The 13,141-nt window shown below is 34.7% G+C and overlaps 1 protein-coding gene across 7 annotated transcripts in view; it reads left to right on the plus strand.

Moving 5' to 3' along the window:
* LOC111512666 (Protein phosphatase Slingshot) overlaps positions 1-13,141 on the plus strand; it is a 389,035-nt gene that overhangs the window by 239,410 nt on the left and 136,484 nt on the right. Inside the window, exon 1 of one of the 7 annotated variants that reach the window (XM_074175281.1) lies at positions 1,002-1,287. The exons of the other annotated variants lie outside the window; for them this stretch is intronic. Within the exon in view, the coding sequence (XP_074031382.1) occupies positions 1,250-1,287 (38 nt within the window). The 5' untranslated portion in view covers positions 1,002-1,249. Of the gene's footprint in view, positions 1-1,001; positions 1,288-13,141 lie in introns of those variants that run through there. 7 annotated transcript variants of the gene reach the window in all.

A 13,141-nucleotide genomic window follows, 5' to 3' on the forward strand; every position in this document is an offset into this window, starting at 1 on the left:
AGAACTGTTATCAGAAACCGTATCACTCTTTAGGAAAACGCAAGGACATGTCGATTTTGTTTCAATATAATGTTAATATAATGTTCAATATAATGTTAACACAGTTCCTGAATACGGCATTGTTTCAATTTTACCCTAAACATATAATTTTTTAACTGAATATTGAAAGTTGAGACGACTGAACTTGATAAAACTACTTTTTTTTTATTAACATCAGATTAATATTTGCTATCAGAATTTCCATTAAATAATTTAGCTAAATACTCGTATGTTGATAAACATTGTTTTCAATCACAGAAATATGACATTCCAAATATTACAAATAACATTTTCAACTAGAGAACGTCACTGTTTCGTTCATACCTTAATCCTTATTCATACCTATCATAAACAAATAAAAGGATCCCTAAAATGCACTATTTGTTGGACACACTCAGTTTGTTGTTTGCACGGGTTTTTACCTGAGGTCAAGTTATAATCGTCAGCTGTTGAAAACTTCTTTGAATTCAGACATGTACATCCGACAGTTCGACAAGTTCTTGAATATTTTCCTCAATGCATAAAAACAATGAAAAAGAAGGTTTCACAGCAAATAAATCCACTAGACAGTATTTCAACAAATCAAATAAAATTATTAAGTACATATTATAGGTATTACATAAACCCTAAAATTTAGATTTTGAAAACACGTTTTTTGAGTGTATATTATCGTTTTCTTTTTTCTGAAAATAATCTCGACATATATTTCCCGTACATCAATCTTTTACATCAAGCTTGTAATCGATTAAAATGCGTACAGTTCGCACAAGTTTCGACTTTTGAGAGTTGTTGTTCGTAGGGGTGCAACAGCTCGTTAACTGAAAAACAGATTTTTTTAAAAAAGGTAGTTTCATAAACTCTTGCGCTTCTCTCAAACTCGATGTATGGATACGGCGCTGTTAACTACCGTTCCTGTATATTTTGTATTCCCGACCAGTGCCAGTGCTCAGCTTCTCACCGCTCGAAACAGCTGTGTTAGAACTTGCTTTTATCCACGACAATAACGTTAAACATAACCGAATAACATCTAGTCGGCTTCGAGCTTGCGATAACTACGCTGCCGTTGTGTTGTTCGTGTTTTCGAATGTTTCAGTTCTACCTCGGCCAACTGCATGAGTTCATTTACTATTACGATGATTGGAACGCCGTTTGTATTGTCGCATTTTAAAGGAAACGTGCCGGTTTTGTTCGATTTTTGAAGTGAAACAGCATGGAAGTGGTACTTGGATATTACATGGCGTGTCCAGGGTATGATATATATAACAATAATAATATGTTTGTTATTCGTAAATGATACAATTTATTAGTAGGCACATTTCACACTAAAAAAATTGATGTATGATTCAGTTGTATGTATGATTCAGTGAATGGTACTATTAACTGAAAAAGAAGAGGAAAAGATACTGCAAAATCTTCTATGTTGAATGTTTTGGTTCTTGTATTCATAAATTTAGTTTTATTTCGTAAGTTTAATATGTAAGTGAAGTAGTATTTTTATTCATGTTTATGGGATAAACAGGCCAAATGCATAACCCTACGATTATAAATAATCAGCTTATTGCTTGAATTAGCCCAACGCAATTTCGATTCATGGTTTTGATTTTGTCGAGATCCGTAAATATTACAGCGATTCAGGGTAACAATGGGTACAAGCTGAAAGTCATAAAAATTAATTTACTTAAGAAGAAGATATGAATTGCTTAGTTTCCACCTAGTTTGAGCAAAACGTTACCAGTTATTTGAGTGCGAAAATTGTCATTGCAAAATATTTAAAAAATGATCATGTGAAATTTTGAAAATGTTTCCAAGACCTGCATCAACGCAACGGGTTGCTTCAAATATATCATGAAATTGAAGTGAAAAATACAGTGTCATCACACAATTCGATGTATATAAAATTGAAAACAAGAAACCTAAAATAGTTCCTTGTGGCAACCTGAAGTCATTTCTGAAGCTGCAGATTCGTTAGTACTGATTTGCACACTTTGGGTTAGTTAATTCAAAAGAGTGAACAGTCTGCATCATAAAATGATAGTGTTTCAAAACTGTTAATGAAATTTCATATGGTTTATCATATCAAACGCCTTCGAATAATTGAGAATAGGATAGTAGCGCAGCTATAACTCTCATAAAACTTGATTGTTTTATTGGAAAAAAAATGCCACTTGTAACGTTACTCGCCCAAAAATTTTGGAAAAAACAGGCAATTATACTAATTAATCTCAGATCACTGTATACACGGTATTCATAAGATAAAGATGATTAGATGTATTACCTTTGCAGATTTACATAATTTTGGAAGGTTATTTTTTCAATGAACACTCATTGATCATATGGACCATTGTCATAATAATCAGGAAAGTTGAATTTGACTATGATCTCGACTAAGGTACAGTTCAATTCGTTATTTTCGTAAGATTTTGTTTTACTATTATTTGTGATTTCACCTTTGTTTCTGTTCAATAATTTTAAAGTTCAGTATTTGGTAATAAGGATTGGAAGCATTAATAATAAAATACTGATATTTCCGACAGATCTGAGGAGATCTCAACTAATTTCTTTTTAGAAGAATTAACTAAGTTTGTTTAATTCTGCTCATTTCTTTTTATTGTTATACTTTCTAAATTTTTTATAAGAATACTCTCCTTTTTTCAACTTTTATTTCTGTTGTTACTTATGAATATGACCAGTTTCCAGATAACTGTGGTTTTTGAAATTACTGAAGTGCCCTTTTTCTGTGAGTGTTTCCATAATTTTTATGTTTACAGTTATCTAGACTGAGAACCTATGAGATGTTTACGTGTCACTAAAACATCATAGATGCACGTAATTTCAGTACAGTAAACATTATGTATTACGACTTTTGGACCAATTGAAATAATTTGGGAATGTGACCAAAAATTTAAAAATTGTAGGATATGGTTTTCAGAAATTATAATAATTTTGGATTGGAAGTAGTGTACAAAAGATGGCTCATTAGAAAACTGGACCACAAAATATATCGCGAATTCATTATAATTCTAGCGGTCAAGTACTTCGAGTTGAAAGAGTAATAATGCAAAAGAAATGTTCAATTTCATACTATTGCAATCCCCATAATGTTTGTAAGAAAAGATGATTGTCAGATAATTTGGTTTTTACTTCAAAATTGATAATACTCACTCGTGCAAGCATGCTCACTTCATAATTTGAGAGTTTCTGAAATTTTCAGCCCAAATCACCACTATCATGTGCTATACCTACTATTTTTACTTCGTCACTTAGATTAGTTCTGTTAGACTCCCGCTAACTTACTCAATTTTTTTTATGAACATGCCAAATAGGTTATAGTAAATTACGATCAATTCCTGATGATGCCAACTTTGTTGGTTCTATACACTTCTTCAACTGTGATTCATTTTGAGTAAAATTATTCCTCCATTTCTTTTAAATCTCCATTTTAATAGATACTAATGAGCTGGCACGGAGAGTATATACAAATCACTTACCCAACATATCTACTTGTTTATTTTCTTCATACATACATTGCAGATTGGGAAATATTATAAACTATGCGTTTCCTGAGTTTTCTGAAATTATATGCCAAGTAGCATTTAGTGAAATTCTGCAACATGTGAAAACTTTCATAATTCAAATATATTACTCTCAAACCCATTTTATTTTAACATATCATCAAAAGTTACAATAGAATTTAAACCTCAACTGTCGGAAATCATAAGTCGCAATTACAATTTTCGTAGCTAATTTTGAATGGAATAACCTTAGTTCATTTACACACAAGGTTGTTTATTGTCTTCAGCAACCGGAATACTTTCCTACATCTTTCGAATCAATTACGGCTGTTGTAGAATCATATTTATATTAATTTTCAGTCACCCTTTTATAATACTAAGGATGAATTCAATATTAAAAGAAAATATAAGTTTCAGTGATTTTCGATTTGAATTACCGAGAAGTTATTCATAAAAGGATTTTACCATAGCTTTTGAACGGTCGTCAGTTTAAAACTTGAAAGAATCTTTGAAACATTATGAGAGCAAAATCCACAATCAAGGTTTAAGATTGTGACCTACTTCAATTACATGAAATATCTTGTAAAGATAAATATTGAAAGTTATAGAAAGTTTGAAGATTGTTTTGTTTTCTCTATCATATATCATGTGAAGTTCATATGTTGTTTTAAGAATTGGTAAGTTCAAAAAATTCAAACTTTCGTGGCCGTGGTCTGCAGGTCTGACGTTTCGACTGAAACTGCGGTAGACATTTTCAAATGTGATGAGGCAACAGAAACAGTGTTCTGGTTGTCGTCATAGCAGATACTACAGAATTGGTTTGGGTCTCCGAGTTTATTCCCCTGGTGGTGGCACCGTTTTTATTGATTGAATTAGGTGACCTGATACGATAGAAATTGAATAGAGATTTCAATAATGTTGATTCCTTCTTCGTTTTGATTGAAATAAGGAGCACAGAAACTCTCTATAAGGTAATCTTATTTTTATAATTTAGAAGCACCGAGGATTGATTTGTTGATTTTTTCCACTCATTATGAATGTATTTTACGTGTATTGATTTTTCATAATATTCAAAATCAAACTTATAACCTCATTACTCAAACTAGTAGTAAGTTTTGACATTTTAAAATTATTTTGGCAACTAGTGTAGGAGAAACTCCTTGAAATAAAGCAAGTAAGTGCGTTTTCTGGTCTGACTTTATAAATAAAAAATCACGATGGATGACCCAAATTCGATAATAAAACAAGTGCAAAACAAATAAAATTTTCAAGCTTGTACTTATTATTTTCATCTTGTTCGTAGTCTGTATATATTCGAAGTACAGTTCAGTTTAGTATACCATATATATACTCGTAAAAATTTAACGGCAATAGTTTGTAGCCAACTCTGGTGGACACGTATATGTGGGTCATGAACGCTCGACTCCGTTAACACACACAAAATCTGCCCAATTAACGACTGAACATGATATAAATAAAATTCATTTGCAGTAAGATATTAGAGTAATATTTGAATGAAAAGTTATTATTTGAATTTGTAAAATATGTCTTACTAGCGGCCCGCCCTGGCTCCGTACTGTTTCAATGCTGATACTAAATATACATATGAACGAGTGCAATCGCTGCCAATCATGAAGTGCTATTGGGCGAAGCGTGGCCTTCGACGCGCTATTTATAGACATGCGTCGGCGGCCCCCTGGCCGGTACCGCCGCAACCGCTATGTCCCTGTATTTGAAATCTGTAATATCTTCGAAAATATTTATTTACATTAAATGCTGTAAAGGGCCATATATTCAAAAGAAAAGAAGATCTGCAAGCTTATGCAGATGACAAGATCTTGGCAAGGTCTGCGTCGGGAAAAGTAGCTTGTAATATCCTCCAAAGCATGATCGACGTTGTTCACAGTTGGTGCCTTTGATAATCCCCTTCACCAGGAGCAGAAAATTAGACGATCTGGTGAAATATCTTGGCATTGTCCTTGATAAAAAACTCAACTAGAACGCTCACTTGGAATAAGTTTTACACAAAGCCAGACTGTCCCTATGGACATGTCGAAGGATTTGTGGTGAAACTTGGGGTTTAGGTTCCAAACAAATCCATTAGATTGTCAGATCAATGATCACTTATGCTGCAATTGCCTGGTGGCCGAAGGCTTTACAGAAAACGGCCCAGGCGAAGCTCTCTGACTTACAGAGACAGGCTTGTCTGGCCATCAGTGGTGCCATCAGTACCACACCGTCAACGGCCATGGAGATCCTTGTAGATCTACCTCCTCTCCACATTTTTTTCAAGAGAGAGGCTAGATGGACTGCATATAACCAATTGCCCATTGCACAAATCAATTTAATGCAAAGTGCAACCGACTGTTTGTTGACACTGGAAGTCAAAGCATTCTGGAAATGACCTCTGACTTTATGCCTCCAACTGTCAACTACGAACTGTCTTATAAAGTACTGTTCCAAACGAGGGAGGACTGGATCCTCCGGGAGAAGGAAATATTAAGAGCAGATTGATCACAGATTGATCAAAAACACCTTCCGGTTCCGTTGCAGGTGTTTTCAGTCGCAGACCCAGGTAAGAGATATTAACCTGCCTAGGAACCTATGCGAGTGTATTTCAAGCGGAAATTTACGCTACTGAATTCTGTGCTGAGAGATTGGAAGAATCCAAGTCAAGCTCTTGGCTCCTACCGAGCAACGTCTAAATTGGTAGCAAATTGCCAAAAACGACTCTCCTCAATAGGAAGACTTAACAGATTGTAACTGGTCTGGATTCCTGTTCATACTGGTCTGGAAGGCAATGAGGCTGCTGACTCCCTTGCAAAGAAGGGTGCTGCAAGAGCTTTATTGGACCAGAACCTGTGATTGGCATCGCTGTAGGCTTTGCCAAACAAAGATTGAACACCTGGATGGCAAGGAGATTTATGGACTTCTGGCAGAATCTTCCAGGATTGGCTCACTCCAAGGCGTTTATTCACTCTTCGAAGCTTGATACCAAACAGTTGTTGGACTACAGTAGGGATGAACTACGATATCTAACAGGCCTTCTTACAGGTCACTGTCATTTGAATCATCATATGCAGAGACTCGGACTGTCGGAAGACAGTGTGTGTCGCCTTTGTTTGGAAAATGATGAAACAGCAGAGCACATACTTTGTGCCTGCTCCGCTGGGAACCGAATCAGGTTTTTAGAGTTTGGCAGAGCCGTATTCTGACCATTTGACCGGAAAAACCACTCACCATACAAACTGATCGGCTTCGTTAAGAAGCTGGATTTATTTGTCTAATATGATATAAATTGATTTGAAGTCCCTGAAAGAATTTGTAAAAAATTAAAAAGGTTAGCTGAAAAATAACAATTATATTAAGCAAAAAAACTGAAATTACAATGAAATAAAATACAAGCAACTACCAAAAAATAGAAAAATTTAACTATTACCACGAGATGTAGATAAAAAAAAATTATTAACAAAAAATGAAAATTAAAAGATTCCAAACGAAGTTACTTCACGAAGTTTCGATTGTTAGTATCCACAATCGTCTTCAAATCAATTTATATCATATCAGACAATGGAAGCCCTAACTTATGAAATGCAGCATGAAACATTGTCAACCACCGTCAAATAAATGGTCTAGTGTGAATAGGAGTGAACTACAATGTATTTAAGGTACTCAGTTGGATGAAGATTAATGCAGTATTGCTTAAAATCGCTTCGTAAACAAGCCATTATTTCTCGTAAAAAGTAAAGGATGAGAAATAGGTTATTGTACGGTAGACATATCATTTTTTAGGGTAGTACATTATTTTAACAAATTTACGAAATCACATTAGAAACCTCTAAAATTATCAGTATTTCTCTACTATATTATGCATGTTATATACACATAAACCTCCCCCTTGAATAACTCTATCTATAAAAACCCGCATAAAAATCCGTTGCGTAGTTTCAAAGATACATAGGGACAGACAACGGGAAGCGACTTTGTTTAGGATCGTGATGTTGAATTTGATTGGTTAACCACTGAGGTATTGAAACGCTAATTGTATTATAACTATCGTGAAAGTAGCGCAGTGTCAGACTCTATAAGACTCTCTCAAATGAACACCAGGTCGCGATAAATAACTACAAGACAAATACCTGATAGTACACAAAAACCGGACGAGAGACAATCAGTCTCATGTTATCTGAATTAAAATTATAAGGTCTTGAATAATTACTTGAATTTCTTGACAAATATATTATTAAAGTAATACTGGTCAACAGATCACGACTGCATCGAGACCAATATGCGTACAAGCAAGGTATGTCAAAAGACCTTCCTTTGTATTACTAGGCATCATCAAAAATGACCTTCAACGAAATTGTTACTCCAAAGTGATGGTGGAACAGGCTTTAGCTAGCAAGAGCTTCACAAGGAACAAAAACCACCACAACCAGTACTTGTACTGGATAAGAAGGATTGGATCCAAGTATAACATCAAAACCTGTTTCAGATCTGGGAACACTATCCGTAGCAGCCTCACGAAAACCAGACCACCAAACGCGGACTGTGATTCCAAGAATTGTATTTACCGGATACCCTACGAGTGCGGAGAATCATACATCGGTGAAACCTTTGAAAGTTCGCATTGCCGGGCACAAGAAACACACACAGCGAGGAGAAACCAGCAAATCCGAAATAGCAGAGCATGTTTGGACTCATCAACATAACATCAAGTGGGCTGAAGCTGAAATAATCCACAAGGAGGAACACTGGCTTAGGGGAAAATTCATAGACGCCGCATATATGTTGTCCAACAACGCATTTAGTTAAGCTAGCGTAGAGATACGTAACATATGGAAACCTCGAAGTGAGTGGAACACGACCAACTCCTGCCATACGGTCAACTCCCGCTAAAACCAATGAATCGGAGAAAGGGAGAAGTGTATTGATGAAAGCACTCGAATGACCTAAAAATAGTCAGATCTCGGAGGAATAAGTCCAGTTATCACCCGAAGACGACTTGTTAATAATTTTTAATTTTCAGCTCGTGTTAATAGTTGTTTTTTTTTATTTTTTGGTTGTTGCTTGTATGTTATTTCATTGTAATTTCACTTTTTTACTTTATAAAATTATTATTTTTCGGCTAATCTGTTCAAATTTTCACAGATTCTTTCAGGGATTTCAAATTAATTTATATCATATTAGACAATGGAAGTCCGAACTAATGAAATTATTATAATGACTTATGTATAGTTTGTCTAACAGAATAGTCACCCGAAGTTTAGATTTAGGAATCCCGTTATTCATTTAATTCAACGATTCATCAACTCACTTTTATCTGAAATTGATTAAAAAGCAATTTATTAGTTTTTGTTATTTTTATAATTCAGGGATATATTAATCAACTTGTTATCAACAGTGGTGATCACTTAAAAAAGTACTTCACAAATTCAAGAACACCAATGCTTGAAGTGAAATAGCACTTGACATTTCTATTTGAATAATATATAATTACTAGTATACATTTATCCAAAAAAATAATTCAAATGAACGTGACCACAATAAAAGTAACAGGTCAAATTATGATATTATGTTAAATATTTCATTTACATGGAATACATAAAATACATCGTTTCAATGGAAATATAAAATGTTGAAAACATTTTCTGCAAATGGACAATGTTTATAGGGGGATATCAAATGTACTGCCTTCTTTAATGAAACACCCGATATATCGAGTGTAAAATGTTTCAAATTGATAGTTAAAATTTTCTTAGATTCTTATTCATACTTAAGTACTTCATGCAATTTTCAAGCTAATATTTATTATTTAGTGATTAAGAGTTCAGAATAATAATTTAATAAAAACAACAGTGATACCTAGTGTGATACCCAGTGAATGTATGTATCTCCTTCGTCAATTCTTACCCTATGAACTTTGGACAGTTGAGATTTGCCAACAAGCGAACAATGTTCTAGAAGCGGCCATGCATTTCTGGAACCTCCATTATTTCATGCATAAAGTAACTCACTGATAATCGATTGAAAATTAATGAGAGATCTATAAACGTGCACATTGAAATTTGGTTTTACTTTCTTCTCATTATATTAGAAATTATACCCGTATACTGTTGATCGTTTTCTATCAGGAGGCAGGTGAATGATGCATACAAATTTACTGCTTTTTGCGATTTCGCATAGGCGGGTTATTAAACATTCAGTTTATACCAATCTCACTTGACACTTCTTTGTTCAAACTTGTAGAAACATTGGTCGATCAATAGTTGTCGATGTGTTGATTTTTCATCGAGTTTTTTGAGCATTTTCAATTTCTACAATCTGAAAAATATGAAAACAAAGCAAAATCACACTATGATACACTATCGAGTCATCAGTAAGCTTTATTATATTTTTATATTTTATAATAAAGTGTGCATTTATCTGTACATTAAGCACGCGTATATTAGGTCTGTCTCAAGGGCCAGTATAGATGTAGAACCTCCTCTCGTGGTGGTTTAAATTTCATACAATTTTCATATGATATTTTCACATTGATTATTAATTAATTTCAATTTCATTCTTATGAAAAATAATGCAGTAAAACACTTGCTTGAGAAATAGTTTTCATAAAGACTGACAAAATTGTATTTCAAAATCAGCTGATAGCGAGTAACGCACGAATGTTTTTCTTATTTGTTATTAACAGGAACATTAAAAACTTGGTTAATTAATAAATTTTCTAATTATGGTGGAATTTATATTGATACGTTTATTGTTTGGAGGTGGTGGACAATGTTTCATGGTGAATTTCATTGGTTCGAACTTTCATTGTCTAACGAGTTGGAACCCATTCAGCAAAAAGCTCATATAAAAGCCGCAGAGATCACCTCACTTCTGCGGAAACACAAGGATAAGCCAATGCATGGGGTCTTCTTCAATAACATTGAAGACCTTGGCTTATCAAAGCGCCTGACGTTCGCTTTTCTCAGGTCGAGTGGGCTGAAGTCGGAAACTGAGGGGTTCATCATGGCTTGCCAGGATGGTGTCTTCAACACCTCAGTCTACCGCAGTCGCGTGATGGGTATAGAGGTTCCTGACACAAGGTGCAGGGCCTGCCGCGAGGCGCCCGAGACCCTAATGCACTTGCTATCAGCATGTCCAGCATATGCGGTCTCGGCATATATACATCGACATAACGCGGCCCCAAGAGTGCTATATTTCGACCACCAGAGCAAGACCATATTTGTCATGGAGTTTTTAGCTCCTGGCGAGACGAATATCGTCCGAAAAGAGAAGGAAAAACGGATAAAATATAGAGATTTTTTCTAAGAACTCTGCAGACTCTATCCAGATCACTCTGTCAAGATGGTTGTTCTGATTATTGGAGTCCTTGGTGGAATGATGTCCTCTCTACTCTCGAATCTCAAAATCATACCGGCTTGCCGCACTAAGGCAGAAATCTTAGCCGTTCAGATGCAGAAGGCTGTCATTCTTGGCTCACTGCGCTTGCTCAGGGCACATGATTCTTGGACCCAATGATCATTTACCCCACGGTGTGGGGAGTAGTCATTGGTTGATAATGCTGGCACGCCCTCCCGAATGTATCGGGGCTTCGGGGTATAGGGTCTGACCAGAGCATACTAAGGTGAAAAAAATATATTTATTCAGACAAGAAAAATAATTACAGAGTATAACTTAACAATTGCAGCATTATTGTAATAAAGAAGAATATACCACGGAAGCGGTAGGTACTGCTTGTTTGTGGGCGTGTACACAATGAGTATATAGAAACAAATTATTCGAGAGTACTATACTAAATTTACTAACAATAAAATCCAGAATAAAATTATTGTGAGAGCAAAATGAGTATAATTATTAATGCAGACTACCATACAATATATTCACACAAATACACACACTCTCTTATAAAATGTATGCTTATACACATTAAATTAATCGCTGGTAATGTAATAACCAATCAATAGATACTGTATATAGATAATATAATTGGTTCTGAACTTTCTAAGTGTTAATAATGTAAAATACTTTCAAATGTGTTTTTATATATAAAAGTGTGAACATGTAAGATATTGAATTAGAAATATTGAGATAAAAAATATGAACTTGTAGGATTTCAAAATACTCGAATATACCTATATACAGGTACTAAGTAATATTCCAGACCAAGTTACGTCACAAACCAAACCAAGTTACGTCACAAGTTAGGGGTTTTAATTTTCATTTCTCAATGCTATTTTTTAATTTTTTTTATTTTCAGCTTGTATTAATATTTCAATTTTTTATTTTTTTGGTTGTTGCTTGTGTGTTACTTCTTAGTAATTTCAGTTTTTTGTTCAATTAAAATTGTTATTTTTCGGTAAATCTTTTTAATTTTTTCACAGATTTCTTCAGGGATTTCAAATCAATTTATACAGGGTGTACCTGAATAAGTGTAAAACATTTAAGGAGGGATTCCTCATCGAAAAAAAGATAGGATCTTTCATATAAAAAAACTTCATTGGAGCATCCCTTGTTAAGATACAGCCCCTTAAAGGGGGTACATAAAATTTGTATAAAAATTTTTTTCACGAGCACTGAAAAAGTTACAATATTGAAATTAACCTGACGTTTTGTACCACCAAAAAGACACTTAGTTAGTAATTTATTTGGTTCACCCCATGATTGTAAGGGGTGGAAAACGCAACCCCTAAAATTTATTTCCAATGTAACTTTTTGTCTTATTATTCCTTTACCATTTAAAAATTTATTTCCGATAGCCTGTTTCATTGTAAACAAAAAATTTCTCCTGGGTTTTTTGCCCAAGATAAACCAGTTCGCAGCAAAAAATTATTTTAGGAACAACTACAGAGATACATCGTCATGAATGCGAACTGGATTCATTGTTATTTTGTAGTTAGTACCTGCATTAAACGATTGAAGGGTAATAAACACACAACATGTAGAAATCATAGTAAATGTTCGATATGTCTACCTTCAGACATTACGCATGTGTCTAGACTTCGGCGCATTGAGCCACGTATTCGCTCAAATATTCCTGAAGTCTCTCTGATTACCCTGCACGGATCGATGATGCGGTTTCTTAAGTCCTCCACATCGCGAACAGGAGTACGATAAACCAAATGCTATAAATGGCCCCAAATAGAGAAATCGAGAGGATTGAGATCCGGGGATCGAGCGGAGCAGTTCTGTGGTCCTCCTCGACCTCTCCACTGATTTGCATATGTTTCAGTTAAATGCTGACGTGCTACTTGACTAAAATGGGATGGAGCCCAATCATACATAAAAAACATATCCCTTCTGATGCCCAAAGGAACTTCCTCCAGCAGTACTGGATGCACCTCTCTTAAAAATTGAACGTATGCTTCATCACCATTTAATCGAGGAGGTAAAAAAAACCGAGCCACACGTTGAGAGAAAACTGTTCTTGATGGTTAGTTTCGACAATAGCGTAAGGGTTTTCATCAGCCCATATGTGGTAATAATTATGAAAATTAATAATCTTGTCCCGAGAAAAACTACATTCGTCTGTGAATTCTATCGTCTTCAGAAAGTCACAATTTCTTCTAATCATTTCCAGCATCCAA

This window comes from Leptinotarsa decemlineata, unplaced genomic scaffold (genome assembly GCF_025532065.1).
Source record: "Leptinotarsa decemlineata unplaced genomic scaffold, Ldec_3_MD MMD2_tig00001019_RagTag_RagTag, whole genome shotgun sequence".
Taxonomy (NCBI): Eukaryota; Metazoa; Arthropoda; class Insecta; order Coleoptera; family Chrysomelidae; genus Leptinotarsa; species Leptinotarsa decemlineata.